Below are 26894 nucleotides of genomic sequence, written 5' to 3'. Positions count from 1 at the left end.
GGCCGGTTCGAGAGCCGCGATGGAACCCTCGGGAGACCCAGCCCCCGAGAGAAAGAGAAATTATGACGGCGATTGCGAGGAACTCAATCGAGAGGGCACTTTAAAGTCCGTTTTATGAGAGCCCCGCCCGCCGCTTCCGCGGCTTGCTCCGTCCGTCTCTCTTCCTCCGCGGGGGGCGTCGCCCCCTTCCGACGCTTCTTTCTCTCTCGCCGACGCGCCGCGGAGTCCGCACGTCGTTAGACTCCCCGGATGTCGGCTTTTCTTTTCTCTCTCTTCCGCGCTTCATTTTTCTTTTTTTTTTTTTCCCCTCCGAGCCGACTAATGGAGTCGGCGTCGTTTGCTTGCGCTTTCCCCCGAGGGATGGAACGTCGTCGGGCACCCGCGAGTGGCCGGCCAACGAGACATGGGAGTCTTTGCGCCATACTAACCTGGTGCAGGGGATACCGCGATCACCGAGGCGGTTCCCTCGGGCACGAGGCCCATCGGTCGAGCCCTGTAAGTACTCCTAACGTGGGTATTTGTGGGTTCAATTTTTGGTAAGGTGGGGTTGGGTGGATTCGCGCGGCCCCGCGTTAGCTCCTCCACCGCACGCGAGACTAACGAGACCAGCACTTCGGGAGAACATCGGATTTTCTGAGAATATGGAGGCTATAAGGAAAGCCCCGACCCACATGAAATTTTAACTGTTTAAACGTTTGTTTATAGGAACTTTTTCAATTTTTTATCAAAAATCAAATTTCATGGGGGGCAGGACCTTCCTTACAGCCCCCGTATTCACTTTGTCAAGTTTGAAACGACTCGGTACATCAGGTCGGAGAAAGACCTCATGAACGATCGACCTTTCGGATGTCCCTTTTACGTCCCTTTAATTAGCAAATTAGAAGCAGCCACCAGTGGGGCATTTGTTTCGGCCTGTCTTGCCTCGTACGCGTTCTTGGCATTAGATGCGGCATCGGGGCGTCTTTGAATCGGTGATCTCCGAAATTGGCCAAATCCAAGACAATCTTATGGCGCCCGGTTGCACCACGGAGGACGGATCGGACGCTCGCCAGTTAATGCCTGGTTTAAAATATCCACCTCGGAGGGGGAGGAAGAGGGATGCCTTTAATTAAGTCGCGGTCGCACCGGGCCGGCGCGGCAATATCCGCCCTTAACCGACGGCGCAAATGGTCCGAAAGGTCCGCTAAGAATTTTTTTTTTTCCAGACCGACTCTCCGAGCGGCGGGGACACCGTGACAAATGGGCCGGTTTCCCGGGCCCGAGAAGCTAATCTAGAGCGGGGCTCGTAAGTACTCTTAATGGCGGCGCATTTAATTTTTCGTACCGTCTGACTTCTTGCGGCCGCCCGCGCCGGAATAAGAGAGCCGAACGTCAACCCGCGGGCCTCCCTCGTTAAGGGAGAAAGGTCGAAACCAGGGCGGCTTAAAGCGAGGCTTTTCTCCTGGAACCTCCCCCGCGGGGCCGGCAACTTTTATCGGCATTTTTTTTCCTCCCCCTCTGGTTCCCCCCCGCTATACGGGAGTCCCGGCGAAGGTCCGCTCCTGTAAATAACGGGGACGAAAAAGGGCACGCAATTACCCACCGAAGGAATGGATATTGTCGTCATAAATGCCCCGAGCCGCGATAAGAGCCTCTCGATATAAGGACCACCCCTCCACCCCGGAGCGCCGCACGTGTCTCCTTCCTCGCTGATAACTGCGAAAATATTTCACATTTTCCAATTCCGGCCGCGTCGGCCCCGAAGAATGATGGTTTCAGTTAAGGCCAATATCATTCAAGATTTTCTTGCCCCGGCTGACACTTTAACGGCGGTATCAAGACCTCTGCCAAGGAAACGTCCTCCCGAACTACCCACTCGCGATTCCGCCCTCGCCGGTTCCCGGTTTAAGGACACAATGCCGGCACGCTTCGACCACCCCTTCGATGTACACCCCACTCGATGAACAAACTACGCTACTTTCCGGGATAATAAGGGACTCCCCGGGCCCGGGGAGCGTGCAAGGCGATTGGTAGGGATAAATAATGCCGACGACGGGGTTACCTCGCCTTTTTCGCGTTCCTCCTGCAATTACGCCCTCGTGGGGAAAAGAAATGTCGGAAATGTAGCTTTGACGGGAACGAGGCCGATTTTGACTTTAAATCGTCTGGAAGAAATTTCCCTAGTCGGTCGCCATTGCCGGTAATTCTCGGAGTTTGAGTCATTACTGGCTGACCGCTTCGGACGGGAAAATCGATAGGGGAGGAAATGATCGATTGCGGAGCTTCAAAGGCGGCGCGTCCAGTGGCGGTTGGTTCTAATTGATAAAAGGCACTCGAATTATGCTCGACGAGGTTGTAACGTCAGGTTTTATCGGTTAGTTATCCGTGGGAGGTACTTACGCTCCTTGGAATTCCGATCGGGGGAATTTCGTTTAGCGGATGTTAAAACTGTTTGACTTGCTGTCGGAAGCGTTTGTTTTCGACGAGTGCTTAAACGCCCAACGAATCGAGCGTTTGCCCTACATCGGAGGGAAGCTCGTTTACCGAAAACTTATCATTCACCGAGAAGTTTTCCTTGGCGCGGTAATGCGATCGCTTCATTCAGGAATACGGAGGCATCGTAATTTCTCTCTCTCTTCCCTCTATTTTTTTTTTTTCTTCTCACCGCGAAATTACCAAGTCGGCCATGTGTTCTTCCCGCGCGATGTTGGAAAGACGGGACGCGAATTAAAAGTTTTTCCGGCTCGGAAAAGTTTCGCTTCTCGGGAGAGAGAGAGAGAGAGAGAAGGAGACGCCGAAGTCGTAGAGGAGAGGTAACGGAGCCCTGAATTACATTTCCTGCGACTGTGTTTTTTCGATGAGGGAGACCGCTCCCCGATTTTGATATTGAGCTTTATAATGTGCCGTTACGAAGGACGGAAATATAATTTTGATATGCGCTTATAAATTATTAATACTAAATGTGCCATCGAGATATTCGAGATATATTTTAGATATCTGACAGAATGAAATCTAAGAGACGTCTTAAAAATCTGTCGCTTGAGACGTTTAACAAAAGTTAGGAAAAATATATAGAAATTATTGTGCTACTAGGGGAATGGCGGTTCCCCGAGGGCAATGACATTTCCTATTGTGTTAAATATCCAGCCCTAGATGTTCGTTAGGGAGGAAACTTGATCGCCGGGTGAAATTTCGAGAGGAGGAAAAGAGAAACATTCGAAGCCCTTTAAAAAGTTACGTTTTCCTTTATAAATTCTTTGATCTTAAATTCTCTCTGAGAGCTCCTTGCTTCGGGCAGGGAAGACTCCGGTAAAACGGTGTACTTAAGGTCGAACGGTCTATAACTTGCTTGCCGTTTAACTTAGGGACTTGGTCCCTGCACGAGCAGTGAAAGGCCCTGTTAAACCGGATCACACGGTTAAAAAGTTTTCTCCTTTAGTAATTAATAGTAATTAATATCGGTTTCCCGAACGTCCGTTTCGAGGTGGCCGCTTCAAGTTCCCGCGAGCGGGGAACTCGGCGAGCATTTACAGTAGCGAAATTCGGACACGGGGAGCGAGTTTTGAGGGACCTCGATTACACATTCTACGCGAACAATGCGATTTCTCCCCGGCAAATGTTCCGAAAGCAAACAATTTTCCTTGCTAAAACGCGAGATGCGGCGAAACTCGTTCATCAAAATGGACTCCATTTCGTTTCCCTTTTGTGCTCCCCCTCCGATGTCGAACGCATACATGCATACATGCCCAAGGGGCAAGACTAGAGTTCGCTAAGCGAAACAATATGCAGCCTCCAACATCGTCGAGCGGATCTCACGGATCCTGCTAAAAAGGAGATAACTAAGAAAAACGGAAGAGCGAGGAGAAAAGGATGATCCCAGTCAGAAACAATCTCAAGCGGACACCTCAAAGGCTTTAAGGTGAAGTGAAACACGTCGAGGAACTTGATCGACGTCGATAAAGACGATTTTTCTAAATGCCTACGTTGCCGACGTTCGTTTTTATATTGACAGCTAGGTCGAATTATATTGTGTATTGTACCAAATGGCATATTCCACCTGTCGTTTTCGTACAATAATTATAAAGAAATCGAAGTAAAACTCCAGAAATCCTCTGGATTCATGCCTTCTGGGGCCCTAATTGACTGCGGAGGGACCCCCTGCGCCATCTGTGATTTCCAGGTCAATTAAATTTTCACTCCGAGACCTCGTATTACCACCGTTTTAGCAAAGAAGCGCATACAACACTTTTTTTGCCTTTATCCCGTTCAAATGCGAGTTTATCGATTACCAGAGTGTTCTAAATTGTCGTAAAATTGTCCTGACCCTTTCGATTCTCATATCAGAGCCTTCGATAATTGTATATTGATCGAAATATGAGAGCTCGACGCCATTTTGGTTCTGGTCTGGGCTGAGTTAAAAAATGTTTTCCAAAAATCCAAATTTTGAATGTGTCAGGACAATTCTTAGATGATCAGGAGTGACGTGTCAAAGTTTCGGACAGTTTGGTCCAATACCCTTAAAAAAAAGTGTTGTATTCGAATCGACTGATTTGAAGGATGTTTCACTTCACCTTAAAGGCACAAAGCCTCCGTAGAATAGTCCGGGTGGCGACGCTTTTATCTCGACATAACGTTCGCTGTCCACGTCCTCTAATTTCGACAGTCGGAGGCTGTCACAGGGAATATGAGATTGCATCCATGATTGATCCCGGTATCACGTATTCCTTCAGCACCTCCTCGGGACGAGGAGTCTGGCGTCTGAAGCTAAGGGAATCCCGGATTAAAGGATCCTCAAAGGAGAGAACGATTGCCTTTTTGTCGTCCCGCCAGCTCATGCGCACCTCGGTTAAGCGTTCCTCGAAGATCTCCGTACGGTAGCCATGACGGCGAGAAACAAGCGTATATATCGATTGACTGCCGGGGTGGCTGCCTCGTCCAGAGGGCTCGCTGTCAGCGACTGTCACGACGTTAGGCCGGCTGTCAAAGCGATTTCTCGTTAGGACATCCTAGAACACCCGGCGCCGTTTCTTCCGGAAAACCCGCCATGTTGTGCGGGGGCTCCCTTTTTCCGGAATGCCGACCAACGGGGACGCGAACGGCTCCTGTGAACGTCCCGGGGACGTCCGGCGTCTCCTGCGGCCACAGGATACGCCCGCCGGCCTCCCGGAAGAATTATCAGGAAATTTATGACGAGCTCAAGAAGTTCGGCCCGGCCGCGGAGATGAAATTGGGGGAGACGCCCCAATCCAGGGAATTAAAGAAGTTCCTCGCACAAATGGCCATGGAACGGCGAACCGACAAGAAAATAATCACCGAGACGATTCGTCAACGAGTCGACCAAGGTACGACCGCGGTTGCCACTTTGGCTGCGCTAATGGCCACGCTAATTGGGAGTACTTAACGAAACGTGACAGCGGAGTCGTCCGAGTCATGCTACGAAAATGTGTTTTTTAGCTCTTATTAGAAGTTGACGTTGTCTTTCCTCATCCTTTGAAACGTTTCACCTCGTGAAACGCTTGCCATACCCTGTTAGACAGAAATAATGAAATTCATGGGTTAGGAGAGAATTTCCTTTCCGTCGAGGAGAATTTTTTTTCTTGAAGGCACAGTAGAGACAGGATGACGGAATGAGTCATTCTCAACAGGTCTTGATGATGCATCTCGTTTCTTTGTTCAAGGTATGGCAGCTTACGAGGAGTCCGTGCAGATCCGTCGAGAAAAGCTGCGGAGGATGTTGCTGGTGGAAGAGGCCTCTCTGGCGAAGGAACTCCTGGATCGCGTTAAAAAAATCGAGCAGTCTCGTATGGAGGACTCGAAGAAGCAGGCGGAGGTGCTAAAGAGGCAGGAAGAGGAGGAGAGGCTAGCCACGGTTTCCGCCAAACGAACCCAGCAGGTTCTAAGACACTGCCCAACATTGAGGGACTCCTTTTCGAAACGCTTCACCGCGAACACGAAGCACTGCAACCTCGTACAAATGGCGGAAAACCACGCCAAGCAGCAGCAAGAAAAAGAGCTGGAGGAGTTCTGGCACGGGTTGATGCTGAAGGAGGTCGCGGCCAAACGGTCGCGCGAGGTGGAGGAGGAGAAGAAGAGAGCCGAAGCTCGCAAGGACACGGTCGAGATCCTGGCCGAGCAATTAGCGAGTAAATCGGCATCGGAGGCTCAAATTAGGCGGACCAAGGAAGAGGAGCGAGAACACTTGCTGCGGCTGCAAGAAGAAGAGAGGGAAGAGGAGCGGCGCCGAGAGGAGGAGGAGCGCAAGAAGAAGGCCGCGGCGAGGAAGGATCTGGAGGAGCAGCTCTCGAGGGCGAAAACGTTGCGGGAGGAGCGAGAAAGGGAAGTGGCCACCACGGAGAGGATGTTGAGCGAGATGGCGAACGAGGAGCTGGCCAGGGAAAGAGCGGCCACTGGCGACACGACGAGAGCCGCTCGTCGGGAGATCCTGGCCTATATGGAGGACCTGGCGGCTCGTCGAAAGGACGAGGCTAAACAAAACGCCGAAATTGACGAACTGATCGCCCGATACAATGCCGAAGCCGCGGCCAGGAAGGACCGGATCGCCGCGCAGAGGCGCGAGGCCAGGCAGGGGATGCTGAAGGAGGTCCTGGACGTTAGGGAACGCCAATTAAGGGATAAAACCGAGGCTCTGGAGCGCGAGAAGCGGATCGAAGAGATGGAACGCGAGCTTTTCGCGAAAGAGGTGGAGGCCGATGCGAAGCTCCTCCAAAGGGAGAGGAGCGCCAGGAGGGAGAAGGCTCTTCGTTACGGGCGAGAATTGCAGGAACAGCGGAAGTACCTCGAGACGTGTAGCGCAAAGGAAGCCGAGGAGAACGAGCGGATGCACCGTAGGAGCGTGGAAAGGGAAGCCGAATACGAAAGACTGGTCCAGGCTCTAAGCGAGACCTCCGAGGGAGCGTCGACGCCTCACCCGTTCCTGGTGCCTATCAAGGAGCTCGTCTGCCCCAGGATCGAGGTCCGGAATCGATGTCCCTTGCTCCCGGAAATATGCCGGGATCCAAAGACCCCGCTGGACGACGCTCCCTCTGGAAACAGGGTTTAAGGAAATCTTTTGGAGAATTTCGCCACGTCTTGGCCGTGGATTCCGTTTATGTCTTTGACTCCGTGGTAGTTAGACCCAAAGCGCGATCGGATCTCCCCGTTTTCTCGAACCGATAATCACTCCAAAATTATGATGGACGGTGTTCCGTGTCGCTATCGATTTTAAGCACTTTATTGGGCAATTTGGAACTTTTTACCCGCCGGTGATCGTTACTTTGCAGGAGATCGCTGGGTCGAGACCTTTAGGTATCGGAAAATGGGGCGACGAGACTGGACTCTCGGTTTCCTTGGTACCATCGCTGGGGTAACTTTTTCTCCAAGTTTATGGGAACCCGGAACTTTTGGACGCGAACGAGGCCCGTGGAAATCGATTCTGGCGTCATTATTGGAAAATGTAGGTCGCAGGCTTTTACTTTACGGTAGATTGCTAGCCGTGATCTTTAAATGTTGAAAAACGTGAGGGGAAATCGGATCCTCGGTTTCCTCGTCGCCATTACTGTGCCGCGAGTGTGAAAGATAAGGAAGGGAAATATGTATTTTTTATATCTTTTACTCCTTATTATGCTTTATCGGTCCAGTGTTCGTGTACCAGTTCATGTATTAATATATTTGTGTATATACCTGTCTAAATAATCAACGTGTACCAATGAAAAACTTATGTTCTATAAATATAAATTAGATCAAATGATCCTTTACATCAATTTCATGTATACATGTAAATATAGTAAAATATTTTCTAATCTTGCGGCCTTGATTCAATTGACAAGATTAACTTGTTAAACACATTCGGTTGTTGGGATATTTTGCATTAAATTGTATTGAAAAAGAATTGCAAAAGAACAAAACCTTTCTTTCCCTGAATTTCCCGGTGTTCTTTTCGCCAAATTTTCGGCTCCCCGAAAATTTCATCACGGCTGAACGAGCTTTTTTGTAACCGCTGAGGTTGCATTTTCCTTTGACTTTTTTTTTTTTGTTCAGTGGCTCCATGAGGAACGAAGATAATACTTACACTTTTTTTCTTTTATTAAACGGATAATAACTATTTGTCGATGGGAAGTCACTCTTGTGAGAGAAATTTTTTTATTCGAAAGGATTTGGAAAATCTTGCGCGTAGTGACGTGGAAGGTGAGATAACTGCCATTGTTCTCGGTTCCCCATGCACGAGATGGTTTTGATATTTCGCTGTTCGTTGCCTTCCAGCTCGCAATCTCATGGCATTACCGGTTAAATAACGGTAGAATAATAGTAACGTGTGCTTTTATTCTAGGACCTGCAAGTTAATATGTAAACAGATTTTTTGGAAAAATTCAACACTATATGACGCCTCGTATAAATACCATTAAAATGGATTCATATAATTTTATAGTTAAATACGTACTGTAAAGTAATCGTGCAGCTGTGTTGATATTTTGTAGTTACAACAAATAACCCCTTTATATAGTTATTAAGGATAAAAGTGGATCGAGATTCGTTTCTTAGATGTAGCCTACGAAATTTGGTAAGAGTATTTAATTTACCGATGAATAATCATTATAAAACAGTTTAGTTATTTTAATTGCGCAAAAATACTGATTACATGAAAATCAATGGTTCTTAAGTCGCCGAACATGGTTTTGAGTTTAAGGAATATTTGCGAAACATCAAAACCGGTAGGTCATGAATGAACGTGGTTAAGAACCCTCTGGATTAAATTAAAATAAGTATTAAATTAATTACTCATATCAAGAAGCGTTCACTAGAAAAGTGAAAAATTGTCCGGCAGTATATCACCACGGCAGCACAGATCCATTTAAATGAATAGATTAATATAAATGAGCCGACCACAAGGTAATTTATCGGTTCATCGGAATATGGTAATTGTTTGATCGCACTAAAAAATATTGGAGACGAGTCCAGCACGCTTACGCGAGTTTCCGAATTATTATTAACATAAAACGCAGGAAACAGCGCAGCATTTACATGATAACGTCTGCAATATGTATCATTGGTGCGATGAGAGTTTCGTCATTTACATCCCCTTTATATTCACCCTTCCATTCCACCTGGGAGGGTATTTATTGGGTGGATCCCAAGGGTATGATCCATGGGGGTGAACCAAAAAAACTTCGAAAGTACCAAATATGGTCGATAGATGGAGACATAGGTACACTTAATGGGAATTGTTTATTCATCAAATACAATTGTCTGATACATCCCTCTGGTAGTTTCAGTCAAGAGATCAGGTCGGAGACCTTGTACTCACCTTAGAGAATAGGTATATTTGTTACATTCACGGTAAAAGTGGGTAAGAGAGAGATACCATGGTCTCCGGGTGAACTAGGTGGGGGAGCATAACGAGTTGCCTCGTGGGTAAACAAACTCTCCTTTCGGTCGACTCTGCAACGTTGCCGTTGCCTCTCGAGCTCGACCAATGGCAGGCCACTCTCTACCATCATGTCACATCATTGGCTGATACTTCTTCATCCAGAGTAAATTTTGAGGTTATGGCAACATCGCAAGCGTTCCTGGCGTTGCTACGGTACCGGATCGACGCGCCGACACGAATAAGTGTTTTTAGTTGCTCTCTGGGAGAGTTAACCTAATCTTAAACCCTAGAGAAACCTTCAAGAAAGCGGAGTTGTCACACAATGAGTCGAAGGAAAAGAGCGAAGGTTTGTGAAAATTATTATAACTTTCCTGCGGTGAGACAATCCGTCGATTGTGTCTCTCGAAAAAGCTATGCATTCGACGCGCTAAATTGCCAATACACTTGGTTAATAATGTTTATTTCTGTTTTTTCTTTAATTAAACGTTTGAATATTTAATGCATATGATTGAATTTATATTTCTGAGTATTTTTCTTTTATTATTTTGAACTAGCGTACTATAGAATTGAGGGGTAAATAATCAAGCTTTAGAGGTTATGTTTTAGTTTTGATTCCATTAGAGATTACATTACTGTACCACAAATGCTATTTTTTAGTATATTATTTATAAAATTATATGTATTCATATTTTTGTATATATATTTAATTAAGAAGAATGTTCCGACTTAAGGGATTGAGTATATTTAGGCTTTAATATATCTGGGTTTATCGTTAGGTTGAGTACCGAGAGATGGAGGAAAAATATAACCAGTTAGAAGATGAAAATACTTCCGATACGTCGGAAAAGTCAAAGACTGGTTTAGCGACACCAGAAAAGAAATCATTGGCCGAGCCAAAAAAAGAACCCGAGGCTGTTCCTGCAGCTCCGAGCTCAAATGCCCCAAAAGTTGAAACAAAAGAGGAAGAGGAGCAAGACAGCGATCACGAAGATCCGCATGGTATATTTTTATGTTTGTAATCAGCTGGCTTAAGATCATAGGTGCTAAAAAATTTAATAATATTCTTTCCAACCATTGCTTTTAGTAAAAGAATTATTGAATGGCTTGGAAGGCGCAGCATTCCAAAGTAGACTGCCATTCGATAAATTAACGTCGACGGAAGCTGCTTGCTTTCCTGATGTTTCCAGTGGTCCACCGCAAACGCAGAAAGTTTTCCTACATATAAGAAATAGACTAGTAAGTTTTCATATAAAAATAAAAATGGTATGGATATTTAAAACTAATACATCTTTTTTATCGCATTTCTAAAACTGTATTTCAGTTGCAATTGTGGCTAGAGAATCCAAAGCAACAATTAATTATAGAGAATGCTTTACCGTCCATTGAACCGCCATATAATAGCGATACAATTCTTGTACGAAGAATTCATGCTTTCTTAGAACGTCATGGATTCATTAATTTTGGTGTATTTAAACGTCTAAAGGTATTTATACGCATTTCATATTAAATTGACGTAAAGTAACATATTTCTTACATTTTTCAAAGTATTTTATCTATATTGCACTTTCGTTGAAGTCTTTTTGAAATATTACAGCCAATACCAAGTAAAAAACTTGGTAAAGTAATAGTAATCGGGGCGGGAATTGCTGGATTAGCTGCTGCTCAACAAATGCAACAATTTGGGCTTGAAGTAATTGTTCTAGAAGCAAGAGTGAGTTTATTCACAGTTCAATAGAAAATTTCATTGATCTAATTTTTTTGCGATGTTTTTTATTCAAATTTTTGTATATTTTCAGGACCGCGTCGGTGGTCGAATCGCAACTTTTCGTAAATCTTCATATATCGCTGACTTAGGGGCAATGGTAGTCACTGGACTCGGGGGAAATCCTGTAACTACTCTTAGTAAACAGATCAATATGGAACTCCACAAAATCCGACAGAAATGCCCTTTGTACGAGAGCGACGGTCAAACGGTAAATAAATCGCTGTTAATCGCATAAGGTTAATGTCGGCACACCCTGAAAATATTGTATTGCTATATGTTTATTTTCTTACAAAAATGCGTAGGTGCCTAAGGACAAAGATGAGATGGTGGAAAGGGAGTTTAATCGATTACTCGAAGCAACATCTTATCTTTCGCACCAGTTAGACTTTAACTACATCACTGGATCAACCGGCCAAGGTGGTAATTCGAGGCCCGTGTCATTGGGACAAGCACTAGAATGGGTCATTCGATTACAAGAACAAGGAGTTAAACAACGACAAGTTGCACATCTCCGTTCTGTTCTTTCTCTCCAAGGGAGGCTCACCGCAAATCAGCACAGGGTAAATATTCGAGTGCTTGCTTTACGTTCTTCAAAGAGTGAAATTATTCGCGGTCTAACCGTTCAATAACTGACGCGAACATTTTCCAGATGATCGCCATCAAAGAGCGCTTAATTGAGTTAAACAAACAGTACAAAGAGATGTCCGAGAGTAAAGGACAGACACGAGACATCACGCAAGAATTCGTTTTGCGTTCTAAATTGCGGGATCTTCATAATGCATGCAAGGTGAGAATATCTCTAACAAAATTACGAGTTCGACAGTGTAAAATCTTGTAATTAATATGGATGGTGTTTTTTTTGCCAGGAATGGGATCTACTCGCCGAACAACAGAAGGAGATCGAGGCGAAACTTCAAGAACTGGAAGCTTCACCGCCGAGGTATGTATACAAATACATTTTAATATATTTTTTTTTGTATCCAGGTAGGTAGAAAAGGCAATACAATTCAGTAAATAGTAAATGTGTATGACGTACATCAAAGTGAATGTGAACTCTGAATAAATTTCTTTCTCAACGCCACGTAAATGTTTCGTGAGTTCGTTTTATTTGCGTGCTTACAACCCTGTCCGTCATTACTTCATGTTTATGTTTTTGATAATCGAAAGAAATAATTATTGGATAACAGTTAAGCCTTCCCGATAAAACAAACGATAAGCCAGCGGTATCGATCTCCCGACGATACGCTGTAATAAATGCTCCGTGATCTGAATGCAATTTTGCGCCCGGTGATAACGTTATCGGGTATATCATTAGGCTATTCTTATTTTCAAATGATTAGATTTCAAACTTCTACATCCAATCATCCTATAAGAACTTAGTCTCATCGTATTCTGGTATGAAAATGTACTCTTCTTATCACATGAAAAATGAGAAAAAAATTTAATTCTTAGTCACATACGCACAATTTCCATCATCGTACAGTCACTTACAGCGCACTAGGGAAAAACGCGAATTTAGGAATAATCGTAATTAAATCTACTTTGCTGATAGCAATAGCGTTTGAATTATTTTCCGATTTCAATGACTGCCGGTTGTCGATCAAACGGATTGTGTTTCTGAACTTTAATCGTCAGCAATGCAGTTACACGGTGAAAACGTTATGTCGAAAAGGCGATCGCAGCAATGACTAAATCCGTACTCATCAATTCCAGCGATGTGTACCTATCGTCGAAGGACCGCCAAATACTGGATTGGCACTTTGCAAACTTGGAGTTTGCCAACGCCACGTCCCTCTCCAACTTGAGCCTGAAGCATTGGGATCAGGACGACGACTTCGAGTTCACCGGAAGTCATCTGACCGGTGAGTTAGCAAATGTCTTCGATCGATCCCGCCGTTTCCGGGACATCCTGTGGGATGTCGTGCCTATATCTTCCACCCGCAAAGTGAGATTACGCGAAAGTTACATACGACCTAGGAGATAGATCCAGGGGAAGGACGTAATACGATTACTGACGAAACGTTTAAACATGGACGAGCACCCGATTCGTTCGGAACGCAGGACCTCGACAAAGTACTCCTAGATCGAGGAATAAGTTCCTACCGTTTTTAACGTAACGTAACATAATATATATGTGCCCATAATTATGAAAGTGGTCAAAGTCAAAATTAAAAAAAAAAAAAATGAGTTCATCAGTTATTCCACGCCATATTATTTCAAACGAAATTAATTCAATGTAATTTCGAAAGAAAAAATATATGACTTAGACCACTTTCATAATTATGGGCACATATGTACACATAAATTTGAAGCGAGAGAGTCCATTCGCAGCTCGTAGAACGGGAGGGGCAAAAGGAACCGAGAACCCAGGAATTGATTTACTTGAAATTGAAGTACCAAAGGTAGAAATACGAGTGATTTAGAGACGGCTGGGACGAAAAGCCTAACAAGTAGCCTAATCCCGGGGTCGTGAACGACGTGGCCAAATATTAGCCAATATTCAGTCCCTCTCTCGAGGAGGATTTCGGTCGGTAAACTCGTAAAGACGTCCATTCGTCTCTCGGGTACGCTACACTAGGCCGCGTGTCAATAGCGACGTGGAAGGTGGGCGGTTACGCGTGAATAACTATTATACACGGCTTAAAAGAGCATCAAAGTCATCTTAGGCCCTGATTCGCGTAGAATTTATTGTATTCACCGGAATACTATACGAGGACCCCGATTCCGGGATCACCGAGCATGCCGGAAAGTGATATTTAACGTTTGGTCTCTAAATTACCCGCAGCGGGGGTAAGACCGCGAAAGTAGTCCCGAAGTCGTTAGCCAAGTGGAAGAGAGACTATTAGCCGATATTCGGCGTCCGCTCCTCGGCAGGGATTTTCGCCGGCGAACTCGTAAAACTCGGGGCCCCGTCCATTCGTCTCTCCGGCGCGTTCCTCCGCGCCGTGTGCCAGCGGAGATCGAGAAAGTGATCGGTTATGCGAGAGCGGCCACAGGGAAAAAGGTTGTTAGCGGCGAGAGAGTCGGCCCGAGATAGGGTGGCCGAGGGAGCGCGAGCGAGAGGGCGCGAGGCGCGGCCCCTAGCGTCCGAGAGAGACCGAGCGAGACGGACGAGCGACTCGAAGAGGACCGAGGGGGCGCTGTGCGCGCCACTACTTACCGGGAGTAGAATCCGCCGTCCTCGGTGTGTAGACCCGGCCAAAGGCTAATTGACATCCCAGGCTCCTGAGTTATGATCTCCGGTATTACACCGATCTCGGCGTCGATAATCCGCCGAATCGTGATCGGGCTTTTTTTGCGCGCGATCGCCCCGTGATGCCTCGAGTGAAAAGCTCGCGGTAATTGGCCTCGAGAGCCGGCCTTCCCTCGCGGGTATATAATACCTACGGGGAATACTTCTCGAATTTCTCTCTTTCCTCCTCGAGGATTACCTAGAGGGGAATCCTCCGCCTGCGGGATGCCGCGGTTTGTCGCCTGGCGATGACGCCTCGGTCGACGAGAGGTCAAAACTCACGGTACATATAGACATTTATTTGAAAAAAAAAAATTTAATCCCAGGGGTTTTACATTCCGTGACGGTATCCTAGGGTTTCCGCCGGGATGCCGCGTATTTATTCAACCTCCTTTAGGCCCAATCGCTCGCCATTCGGGATGTCCTGGATTCCAAACGCGACGGCGAGGGCCCCTCGGATATTCCTTCCTGAAAGCTTCCTAACGCAAATTATCCTCCGATGGATTTGGTTCCTTTCCCTTTTCCATTCGAGCGCTCTCCCGGAGCTTCATCAAACCGAGATTACACCCCACCGAGGGACGACGTGGACCAGTCCGGCTCCCGGCTTTGCGACACATTAATCTCTTCGGGGAAGGAAAGGCGTCCGGGCTGAAAAGACGCGCGGAACGCTCGCCAACTTGGCGAGATTATTTAACTCTTGGTGCCTCCCCCCTCTCTCTCTCTCTCTCTCTCTCCATCTCGCTGCCACCTCGGCATTTAACTTCTCTGCTCCGGCACGATCATCCGGCATAAGGACGGCTAGAATACCGCAATAGAAAGTGGAGTTCACGTCACGCGAGCCGGAGAGCGGCAAGTGTAGCAACCGCATAGCCGAGCTCTCGTCCCTAAACCTCCTCTCTGGCCCTCTTCCCCCCCCCCCCCCCCTGCCTTGGCCGCAATTTTTCGGAGCCTCTCCAGGCGGGAGCGAGAGAGACCCTCCGATGCCCGACCTCGGAGGCGCGAGAGAGACGGAGCGATCGCGAGCAAGGTGGTATCTGGGAAATCGGCGCGCGGTAATTCCCATTGCTCGCCGCGCGGGGGCAGCGTCATCGGGCCGCCACGTCAAGGGGCACCCTTAAGATAACACGAAACGATCATTCCGTAGGTGTATATAACAAGTATTTATTAAACTTTTCTCAAGACTAGATTCACCGAATCGTTGGAAGCTTCAGCAAGTGATTCCGGAGGTTCTAGGAAAGAACGCGGTGCTTATGAAATTTCATATTTGACACAATACTTTTTTTATTTCTCTCAGACTAGGACCAAGAACATAATTTTTTTTTTATTTTTATATTTTTTTATGAAATTTTATGACCACGTTCTTCCTTAGGACCTCCGTGATCACGTTCCGGTGCACCCAATTTGGAGAATAGTTTTAGAAATATCTTCTAGTATTTTAGACTAGGACCAAGAACGTAATTTTTTTAATTTTTTTTTTTTATGAAATTTTATGGCCAAGGTTTTTCTTAGGACCTCCGTGATCACGTTCCGGTGCACCCAATTTGGCGAATGGTTTTATAAATATTTTCTAGTATTTTAGATGCATGGAATGACCCTTTCGTATCACCTTGGGGCTTGCGTATAGGTACACCGAGGAGCGTATTTCGATCCGGGGGTTCCGCCGCGTTTTTCGCCTCGTCGGCGCACTCGAGTCTCAGTGCCGAGCAAGAGACCCGCGACGCGAATTGTTCGCGATATATATTTCCGAGGGGGAGCCATCGGGCGCTACAAGGGAACTGGGAGCACGGGGTGAAACGTCTTTATAGAGTGTCACCCGTGGCGCGGGACAAGCGCATTCGTTCGAGTTACTCGGCCGAAGGTTGGATACGGTCTCTCGGTATATGGTCTCTGGTGAGCCTGTGTCGTTCCGCCTTGGGCCTCGTGCATTGCGATCGGACCTTGTACGTACGACGGAGCCCATGGGCACGAGATGGATCATGCGCGGGTCATGAGCGAATTATTTTCAAACTCTGAGCGTTTTTAATGCATCGTTATGGGGCTACGTGTACGGCGCCGGGGAGTGGTTTACGATGGCGGACGGGGATGAGATATGGGCGCGGTTCATGGGCGAATCCATGTCCGAAAATCAACACTGCCGAGTAACCGTGACGTTATGGGCTACTTACCCTAAACCGAGGTGGGTTTAGAGCAACACCCCGGGGGCGGTTCGGTAAATCTTCCGTGGATCTTGACGGGTCTATATGGGGACTGATTCGAAAACGATTAATTATCTAATCGTCGCGGGTGGTGCTTTTGGTCGTCGGGCAGAGGCAATATCTGTGACGATTAAAAGATTTCTGAACTTTGGTCTAGGAAACTCTGGCTCGACGGTTTTACACTCTCGAAGAGTTTATCTCGACCTAGGCGCGATTTGTACCCGTTTGAAATTTTTTATTACGCTTCGTACTTGTATCTTACCTTTTAGTGATTAAATTTAAAGGCGTCTTTTATCTGCCGTCTTTAAAGGGCTAGAAAAATGTTAATATTTACGTTAACTAAATGGGAGGGGTTAGGATAGTTTTCGTAACAAGGCATCCGGTGGTGTTCATTAAAGACACTCGTTCACCCTCGGCACCCTCGTGACGCGTTATCCAGGGGTTAGATGCGATATTACCGTTTGGTTTGCGGAAAATGTTTCACTGGAGCGGCACGGGGGTCAATGCCCTTGATTATGCACGTACATGCATCGCCCTGTCCTGTTGCTATGTACTTGACCCTTACTCGGGTAAAGTATATAGCATCGGACGAGAGGGCAGCCGCGGGTCAACGACGGATCATTAGCGAGTTGTCTTCGAAAATCCTCAACGGTTAGCCCTTCTGACTTAATATAATTTTAATGTCGGTAAAGAAGGGATGACGAGCTGATATGAAACGTTAATACCGGATATCGTCTCCGGTAAATTGCAAAAATTGGAAATTAAGGACCCCTCGGACCCTCTTAAGGGCGTCTCGCTTCTTCCGGCGAATCCCAATTTCATAGATTCCCTCCCCGAGAAATCCGGGAGATCCAGGGACACGGGGCGGGAGCTTCCGCAGGATCTTCCGGGATATTCTGAAAAATTCCGCGGGTGCGCAGGTTCCGCATTTTGCTTCCGTTTGGAATTCACGTAGGTAAGCGTACCGGCATTTCGCGGACGTGCCTTCCGTCAGCCCCGAGCGGGAGGGGTGTTGGTTTATGCATACCTACTGTATGGCCACTCTAAAACTGAGTGGAATACAGTAGCGTTTCTTTTTCAAGAATCGGATTCAAAATAAATCCCTCGCATGCGCCGAAGTGACCGGGTTATCTTACACCTTCCCTTGTCTACCAAGGATTGAATAGGGAGGGTACCGACGTAAGCAGGAAGTGCGCGACCTTTCGCTCCGTGTTCCATATTTCAAAAAATGTCACGGAATATTCTCCGTAGTACCCTCGGATGTTCGCAAAATGACGGAACGGCCGGAAAACCCACAACGTCCCTGGAACCCCTAATTGTACGCCCTTTAAATCGACTTTGAGATATAAAAAAGGAAGTAACTTCCATGCAATTAACACTAGGTTTACGGGCGTTTTTTTATATACCTGTTTCTACGAGCACACGTCAAATTGCCGGGTAAACGATAACACGGATTTTCTTTAAAAAATCGATTTATTCAAATTAAGTCCGTATTAGACAACACTAGGCTTTACGTGTAAATAAATGATTAATAAGTAAAAAGTCTTTTTTTAAAAATTATCACGGAAATCATTGGAATGCTCGTCCTCTCATCCTCGGAGTCGGAACTAGAAAGAATGCGCATCCTTTTCTTCCTACGACACCCTTTCAAGAAGTTTTCCTCTTCCCTATCCGAAGATCCTTCTATTTCTCCACTTTCGATGCAAACTTTCACTCTCATCTTCGCCTTACACTCCCTGCAACGAAGCAAATATATATGGATTGTTTATGAAATTAGCTAGTCCGTCAATTTGACGGGTTTCGTAAAGACAGGTATACTACATACAGATTTTAATAATCAGAAGGCTTAGGAAAAAATAATTGTGCGTACAAATTCTTTGGATGAAACGATTAATTTACGATACAAAAATGGTTAAAATAAATGCTATGGTTCTTTCGGTATTTCTTTTCGAAGTTTGAATTCCGTCAAATTGACCGGTCCCGTAAACCTAGGGTTAAGGTCCTTCCTTGGGCCTTGAAAGTGGCAGATACTTCCAGTTATTCCATTTCGATGGAGGACCTCCATTCCTGTTAAGTAGGTGGTGTAATGGTTAAGAGGTGGACTTAACGAATTAAGTCGGACCACTAGAGGACTTAGATTATGGAGGTCCAAGTAGGGTCGAAATTCCACTCGAGTCCTTCCAATGTGGGAGTGATACCAATTCGTGGGTAGATCTCTCTCGTATCCTTCCGGAGCCGTGGGGAGGTTAGGCCACAGGTGGCTCGTGATTTTTCAAGGGAAATGTTTAATTAACCTATCGCGATCCCCGGGAAGAAAAGTAGCCAGGTCGGTGAGTAATGACGCAGGCGGTGCCGGATTTCATCGGGGGGGAGGGGGAGGGGGGACAGGATCGGCGAGTCTCCTCGGAGGTTGGTTTCATAAATTTTTCCGCGGGTTTCGATCAGCGGGCGCTCACGTACTCGCGCGATGAACGAATTGCGACTCTCGGGGTCGCGGCGAAAGAGCCGGGCCCGGCATAAATTTAACCCACGCCGCGAAATTTATTCAAGCTTCAAACATAATTTCTGACAATATTCGATTGGCTCCGCGCTCGCGAGAAGTATTCCCTGGGCCCCAGGGCCCCGCGGGCTTTGCCATCGCGTATAAGTAATGGCGGGTATTCGGGAAGCATTCCACGTATCCGCCGAATAAATACACGCGTCTTAAGCTCGTAAAATAAACAAGCCGCGCACACAACCGTGAAACAACCCGTGGATTTTGTGCGTTTCCACCGTACCCGAGGAATACCGCAATTTGCGGGGACCTCGGCGTCGCCGTTCGGCTCGCCTTGGGTCTCGTTGGGTCTGATTGGGTCTCACAGGGTCCGATTGGGTCTCACCGGGTACGATTGGGTCTCGTTAGGCTCCCTACGAGGGTGAATTTCTCACCGTTTCCGTTGATCTCGGTGGATCTCGTTGGGCTTGGCCGCGCCTCGACGACCCGCAAAGGGAGAGACTTCTGCCGTCCGATGGACGCTCTCATTTTCGGAAATTAAAGCGCGGAGATTGCGGAAGCTCCGCCGCGGTTTACGTACCGAGACCCGGCTGCGCTTTGGGGTAGAAAATGAAAGAACCTCTTTCGGCGCCGAATCGGGGGAAATGTTTAGGGATACCTGCTACGGTACGTCTGGAGAAAATAAACGTAACGGATGCCCTTCATCCGATGCAGGGATTTTTAAAGGAGCTGTCAAAGTGCTGTCACGAGCTAGTCAGTAGGGTATTTGCCTTGACAGATCGTTTCGTGGACCGACGTTCGTGACGGCGTCCCTCGGGTCTCCTTTAAAAACGATTCCCTCGGCTGGAGACAATCTTATTTAGACCACCTTTGTCGCAATTCATATTAATAAAGTTGAGAAATGAAATTTAGCTTAATCGGCCGAACCGAGACTCGTTCGTCCAATCAAATGACATTGAAATCAATTAAACGGCGCTGTCACGAGCTGCCGGATGAATGGGCCAGGTAACAACCCGTGACAGCATCTCCTGGTTAATTTAAATATCACTTGATTGACCGATGAAAATTCGACGTTCTTCAAGTATTGGTTGGCGCAGGCTCCTCGGCGTGTTTCACACCGCGTACAACACTTGTGAAATGATAACTCGTGGTTAGGGCTACTTGTAGCGATTTCATTTCGCAGGTGACTTCGCTCTTGTAGGTGGGACTTGCGCGTAGGTGGGACACTAGATACCGTAATGGAAAACGCCGGAAGATTTATTGCGTTAACGCTCGCACGCGTCGGCAGGTGTCACGGAAAATTAAATTGATAGTTCCGATTCAACGGCTGTCAAGGGCGATCCCGGCGCCGATAGTTCGCTAATCACTTAGATATGCAAATAAGAAGGGTTTATCCGAGTTTCATCTCTGCCAATTAAGGGTGATCGACGGGCGGCATTTATCGCGGAAATTCCCACAATGGGACGTCATTTTTTCGGAGTTATTGCCCGAGTACTTGACACCCGACGAAAGATGAAGGAAATCATTTCTTCGTCGGCTATTGAAATCGCGCCGATTGATAAAAATACATGGCGCAACGATAACGTCATTATCGTCGAACCATTGCGGCGCCATTTTAAGGGACGCTATTTTCGAGTACACGACTTTCATACAAAAAAAAAAAAATCATCTAATGAACGTTCTTGCGAACCGGGGCAAGACGACCAGAGAAGTACAGGGGGTACTCAGGAAATCATGAATTTCAATGCTGGAAATCACGTGGAAATCAGCTGGAAATCGTTGTAAATCGTTGGAAATTACCGATCACTCACAATTCTAAGGCCGCGCGTCCCTTGTTACCGAATCGCATTGTTCTTTATCATATGAAATGAAGGAAAATCGGCTCTCAGAGAGGGAAATCGTTTCCAACTGAACAGCCCCTCGTTGAGGTGTTCTGCCGGTCCCCGAGATTCTCAATTCCGCGAAAAATACCCGAGATCATGAAATCCCGTTTATGGACTTGGGTCGACGACGAAACCTTCGAGTTATCCCCCGAGGTGCATCCTTAACTCCTCGGCGAGGTTAAGGACGTACCTCGGTGCGGCATGCAAGCCCCGAAGAGATCGGGAATTCGATCGTCAATATCGGCGAAGCGTTAACAATCTCGTTTCGGGCATTTATTTCGGGTGAAATATTTTAAAGATGTCTTTATCGGGGAAGAAAATCGAGGCCCCCGCTCCGTAATGGTTCCGCGGAGCGGGAGACGAGAGAGGCATTTGTTTGCCGGTTTAATTAGACAGTCGGTATCCTTATCCGGCGAGGATCTCCTCGGGCTCACTTCTCATGCGAATCCCTTCGGCCTAACGCCGAGGGACTTTTTAACTTCGACGTACTCGAAGGAGGATCTCGCGGTCCCCGAAAGGGCCCTCCCCCCCTGTGCCTCCCTTCTTGTGGCCCCTTGTCCCTTTTTTAAACGCGAGAACGTATCGGCCACGATAACGCCACGATATTGCGAGCCGACTCGCTCCTCCACCCGGATTCGCGTTTTACCGTTCCATTAAATAACCTCCCTCGGGCGTTTTCCTTCCCTTCCCTCCCCCTGATCCTCCTTTTATAAACTTAGTTATATCGTGCAGACATTTTCCCATACTTTTTTTTGCCTCTCGTAGAGTTTCTTAGAAATATCCATCGAGCCTCGGAACTTCCACGCCGCGAGGGCTCTCTCCTTTAAACTTTGATACAATTTGGTTTTGGCCGAACGGAGAAGAATCCTATTCTTTGGCAGGTCTTTTCCGACCTAATTTTAAAATCGGTTCCCGCTCGAAGGAAGTGCTCGATTTAAAAGGGAAATTTTCCCGGGTGATCTGATGGGTCTGGAGGGGCCATGGTTCCGGCGCGAAAAGAGAGACTTTCTCTCTTTTTTTTTTTTTTTATTTCCTCGGAACTGCAGTTCGTCGTGTCGTTTAAGTAAGTTCTCTCGAACACTTTCCCCGGTTTTCCGTTTTCCGTCCCTCTACCGCGGTTCCTGAACTTATTTCTATCCTCTTAGGGGCTCCTCGGGGCTCTTCTCGGACTTTCTTCCTTCGGATTTCGATTTATGGTATCACTTACGCCGGCGGGTCGGAAAAATCGTAATTTCTCCGCAATTCGGGCCGAGTTTTTCCGTGATCCGCAGGGTCTTACTCGACCTACGGAGAATACGCCTTCTCGTCGCGGCTCGGAATCGCTGTAAGTGAAGCACCGACTAGGCGCTTGACATTTTTCTCATAGCACGTACGTAGTGGATGGTAAACGAGATTTTTCGGAGGGGCCACGCTCCTCCGTATATCCGCCGAGAGAAATTCCTAAAATTACCGGAGGAACGGAAACGGAAGTGCGGAATGCGCGACGTATTCCGCAGCCGGTGCTCGCCCTTTTCTATGTCGATCGCGAGGTGCACAGTTTCTCCGAGAATTCCCATCTTCGACGCTTCTTTTTACCTCGTATCACCGAGATATCTTTGTTTTTTTATAAACTGCCGCCCGAATTATCATCAAAAGAGTCCTTGTCATTTCCCTTTTCAGCCATTGACGTAAGCATTGTAATCGTGAAACCGCGCGGCGAATCTTAAGGTGAAGTGAAACCCCCTTCAAATCAGTCGATTCGAATACAACACTTTTTTTTAAGGGTATTAGACCAAACTGTCCGAAACTTTGACACATCGCTCCTGATCATCTAAGAATTGTCCTGACACATTCAAAATTTGGATTTTTCAAAAAAATCTTTTAACTCAGTCCAGACCAGAACCAAAATGGCGTCGAGCTCTCATATTTCGATCAATATACAATTATCGAAGGCTCTGATATGAGAATTGAAAGGGTCAGGACAATTTTACGACAATTTAGAGCACTCTGGTAATCGATAAACTCGCATTTGAACGGGATAAAGGCAAAAAAAGTGTTGTATGCGCTTCTTTGCTAAAACAATGGTAATACGAGGTCTCGGAGTGAAAATTTAATTGACCTGGAAATCACAGATGGCGCAGGGGGTCCCTCCGCAGTCAATAAGGACCTCAGAAAACATGAATCCAGAGGATTTCTGGAGTTTTACTTCGATTTCTTTATAATAATTGTACGAAAACGACAGGTGGAATATGCCATTTGGTACAATACCCAATATAATTCGACCTAGCTGTCAATATAAAAACGAACGTAGGCATTTAGAAATATTTTCTTTATCGACGTCGATCAAGTTCCTCGACGTGTTTCTCTTCACCTTAAGGATCGAAAAGGATCGGGGAACGGAGGAAAAAATGGCTGCATTGTATCAGCTCGGAAGTACAAAGTCGCGTTAGAAATCTTAATTTCCACCGTAACTTAACCTCGTTGCATCGGGCGGGATTCTTTTTAATTAGGTATCTCGACGATCGCGACGCATTAGGGAATTTATCTCGCCGTTAAGTAAGGAAGCGGTTACAGTTTCTCGGAGATTTTTCAATGAAACCGGCGCTACATATATATATATACATATATATCCAGGTTTTCACGAGGTCGCGCAGTCTCGATTATCGGAGATTCCTCGGCACTCTGCTTATCGGTAACCGACGTAAGCTCGGTAGTTATAAAAAAATCCGGGTACCGGGATGCGCGTCCTTAAGGTCAATGAAAAAGAAACAGGAGGCAGGGGGTCGAGGAGGGGAAGAAGAGCACGGGGGAGATACCGCGCGCGAGCGGGTATTGTATCAGCGACATTCGTTTTAATTATCTCAGCAATCAGCATGCATTAGCGAACTCGTCTCATCGTAAAGTGACTCTTATGGAGAGGATGGGACCGGGACGGTTTCCTACGGGTCGGACCAGTTTCGTTTCGTCCCTGGATACGTCCGTTCGGACCTGCCTCGTAATTAAGTCCGTGTAATTTGTAGCACCTGGCGGCAGTAATGTATCGCAGCCCTCCGGGAGTCCAAATAAATTAAAATCAATCGGGAGTTGCATGGCGAATTCCACCTGTTATTTGTCGGGAATTCGCCGGGTTTTGCGCGGCCTGTATCCCGATGCATCGATGCCGTTTCATCCGCTCCGTTCGGCCAAATTTTTTCTTCTTTTTTTTTCTCTCATGATTTTGCATCGTCAATTTAGGGGCTAATCTTTTTTTTCTACCTTTCCTCGTTCGCCGTTTGTGAGAATTTTCTTTTTTTTTTTTTTCTTTTCCTGGAAATTCTCGTTATCCCGCAATTAAGGTGAAGTGAAACACGTCGAGGAACTTGATCAACGTCGATAAAGAAGATTTTTCTAAATGCCTACGTTCGTTTTTATATCGATAGCTGGGTCGAATTATATTGGGTATTGTACCAAATGGCATACTCCACCTGTCATTTTCGTACAATAATTATCAAGAAATCGAAGTAAAACTCCAGAAATCCTCTGGATTCATGCCTTCTGGGGCCCCAATTGACTGCGGAGGGACCCCCTGCGCCATCTGTGATTTCCAGGTCAATTAAATTTTCACTCCGAGACCTCGTATTCCCATCGTTTTAGCAAAGAAGCGCATACAACACTTTTTTTGCCTTTATCCCGTTCAAATGCGAATTTATCGATTACCAGAGTGTTCTAAATTGTCGTAAAATTGTCCTGACCCTTTCGATTCTCATATCAGAGCCTTCGATAATTGTATATTGATCGAAATATGAAAGCTCGACGCCGTTTTGGTTCTGGTCTGGGCTGAGTTAAAAAATTCTCTTGAAAAATCCAAATTTTGAATGTGTCAGGACAATTCTTAGATGATCAGGAGCGATGTGTCAAAGTTTTGTCTAATACCCTTAAAAAAAAGTGTTGTATTCGAATCGACTGATTTGAAGGATGTTTCACTTCACGTTAATTTTCTCAGTCTCGGTAAAGACTCGCTAGAGAATCCTCGATACCGCGTCGCGCGGTATTTCGGGAAAGAAGAACCGGCCAGGGTGGCTTGTCACACTATTTGTTGTCAATATAATACCGGTATATTTTATAACCCGCATGCGTCGCGACGGATGCACGTCTAGGACCTATCGAGCGCCGATCGAGGATCGAGTTTCCGTCGATCCTTAATTTCCGAGAAGCTTCCACACCTCGGTTCGCTGAGCACCGTGCAACGTTACCTTAAACGCCTTCCCTGGAAAAGATACTGTGTAAAGTTACACGACACCCGACGTAATTTTAACGCCTCGTGAATATGGAAAAACGTCGGAATTGTGCCGGGAGTCACTCGAGACGGAGCTCTCCCCCTTGCGGACCGTTTAATCCTTCGAAATCCCGCCGAGCGGAGCCACTTGTATTCCCGAACTCGTTCAGGGAGATCATAATTATATCCTGCGAATTAGAGATACGTAAAGGATCAATTAAATAGTCATCTCATGTCCAAAAAGAGATTGATCAATAATTTTCTTTGCCCTCCGTGCTTTACGACGAAAGTCGCGCACCATGGACTTGTTCTGCATTCTTTCCTTTTTATTAGAATTGTTCCCGATAACTTCTAGGGCATCCGATGGAAAGCACTTGAGTGCGCGACTAATGGTTCGAAATTGTTGAAACAATTATACCCCCTAGACAAAGACCTGAAATATCCGGTAACAAATTTCCAGCAACGTTTCGAACAGCTATCCTGCTCGCGATATCGGAACGCGAGACTCGCAAGTCTTAAAGATCGTTAATATAATTGCACTTTGCATGCGGAGTTACTCAATATATGTGCAATGGCGCCTATAGTATACACTATTTTATAGCAACATATACCAATATATCGCGTTTCACGTAGCTCATCGAATGAGGCGTTTTCTTCGCAATGACAAAATTGAGGTAGACAATGTAATGATTACACGTCGAAGGAAAAGTACTAAAGTTGCCGAAGGGTGTCGGACCTTTCACGAGCGATCGTCAAAATTTTCCCTTACAGCTCGCTTTTGAGAAACGTATCGAGAAATCGAGTTACGGCGTAGCGAGAAATTTCCCCGGTGACATCCTGGATGGTGAACGCCCCTTTCCAGGGTACACTCTGATATCCTGGATGCCGACTTCTAGGAGGAGTCATTCTCTTTGCGACCTCACGTACGAATTTGACAGACCGAAGTCTAGACCGTCCCGAGGGTACCGAGTACGTCGCGTGATCGTAATATCGACATCTCCAACATTTAATGCATCTCCTACCCTTTTAAGACCTCGATTCCGATTCCTCGGCAGGTCATTTAATTCCAAGTGATTTTAACGATTCGCGCGACTAGCGGATCGCGTTACCGGCTAGTCGCCATCGGGTCATATCGAAGGGGCTTAATAGCGCATGCAGCCTCCGTGAACTTACTCTGCACTCGAATGCCATTATACCGGCCGAGTAATGGAACACGGTGCAGGGTATGTTTTCGATATATCTCCTCCATATTGTTCGATCGACTCGATTTACGGCCTTAACGCCCCCGCTTGGTCGGGTCGCCGTGAGGTCTCCTTTTCATGAAACGTCTTTATTTTCCTTCCCTCGAGACTTTTACTTCTTCCCTCTTCGAATTCGTAATCCGACTTTGGTTAACGATATCGAGCTCCTCGAGAATGCCATAATTGTCGGGAGTGCCGGGGGATTTCCTAAGTGCCGAAGCATATTTCTCGATATTTTCGCATTTTAAAGTTGCGGAGCTTTGGCAGGGTTTTTACGATTTTGGAACATCCGGTTATGTCGGATTTGCCAGGAAGTGTCCGGCCGTGTATCGTCGGAGATTTTCCCTCCTTCGAGGCATAAAAATGCTATTGAATTTAGGGCCAGACAATTCTAACAGCGCCCATGGTTCCAATATTGTTTCTATACGGTTCGATCAACCAATTCGATTTACGACTCCGACGCCTCCACCCGACGAGAACCCACTACCGCCTCTTTCGTCGTAAAAC

At 46.5% G+C, this 26894-nt stretch overlaps 2 protein-coding genes and 1 non-coding gene across 3 annotated transcripts in view; all 3 read left to right on the top strand.

The window, feature by feature from the left end:
• Positions 1-420: 420 nt before the first annotated feature.
• Positions 421-572, top strand: LOC111673937. Its single transcript, XR_002762175.1, has one exon. It is a non-coding gene; the product is annotated as a U1 spliceosomal RNA (small nuclear RNA).
• A 4451-nt stretch (positions 573-5023) lies between these two features.
• On the top strand, positions 5024-7039 carry LOC105695205 (cilia- and flagella-associated protein 53). The gene is made up of 2 exons (XM_012416558.2): positions 5024-5321; positions 5625-7039. Exons 1-2 carry the CDS (start codon positions 5024-5026, stop codon positions 7037-7039), a joined length of 1713 nt encoding a protein of 570 aa, XP_012271981.2.
• Positions 7040-9564: 2525 nt separating this feature from the next.
• Positions 9565-26894, top strand: part of LOC105695374 (lysine-specific histone demethylase 1A) — a 202940-nt gene continuing 185610 nt past the window's right edge. Inside the window, exons 1-10 of the mRNA XM_012416887.2 lie at positions 9565-9689; positions 10120-10342; positions 10428-10579; positions 10665-10826; positions 10938-11054; positions 11140-11316; positions 11411-11668; positions 11758-11895; positions 11975-12048; positions 12822-12970. Coding sequence (XP_012272310.1) covers positions 9666-9689; positions 10120-10342; positions 10428-10579; positions 10665-10826; positions 10938-11054; positions 11140-11316; positions 11411-11668; positions 11758-11895; positions 11975-12048; positions 12822-12970 — 1474 coding nt within the window. The 5' untranslated portion in view covers positions 9565-9665. The remainder of the gene's footprint in view (positions 9690-10119; positions 10343-10427; positions 10580-10664; positions 10827-10937; positions 11055-11139; positions 11317-11410; positions 11669-11757; positions 11896-11974; positions 12049-12821; positions 12971-26894) is intronic.

This window comes from Orussus abietinus, unplaced genomic scaffold (assembly GCF_000612105.2).
Source record: "Orussus abietinus isolate OABI.00-Male unplaced genomic scaffold, Oabi_2.0 scaffold106, whole genome shotgun sequence".
NCBI lineage: Eukaryota > Metazoa > Arthropoda > Insecta > Hymenoptera > Orussidae > Orussus > Orussus abietinus.
Note: the sequence above shows the minus strand (reverse complement) of the source record. Positions and strands in the feature narration are given on the sequence as shown.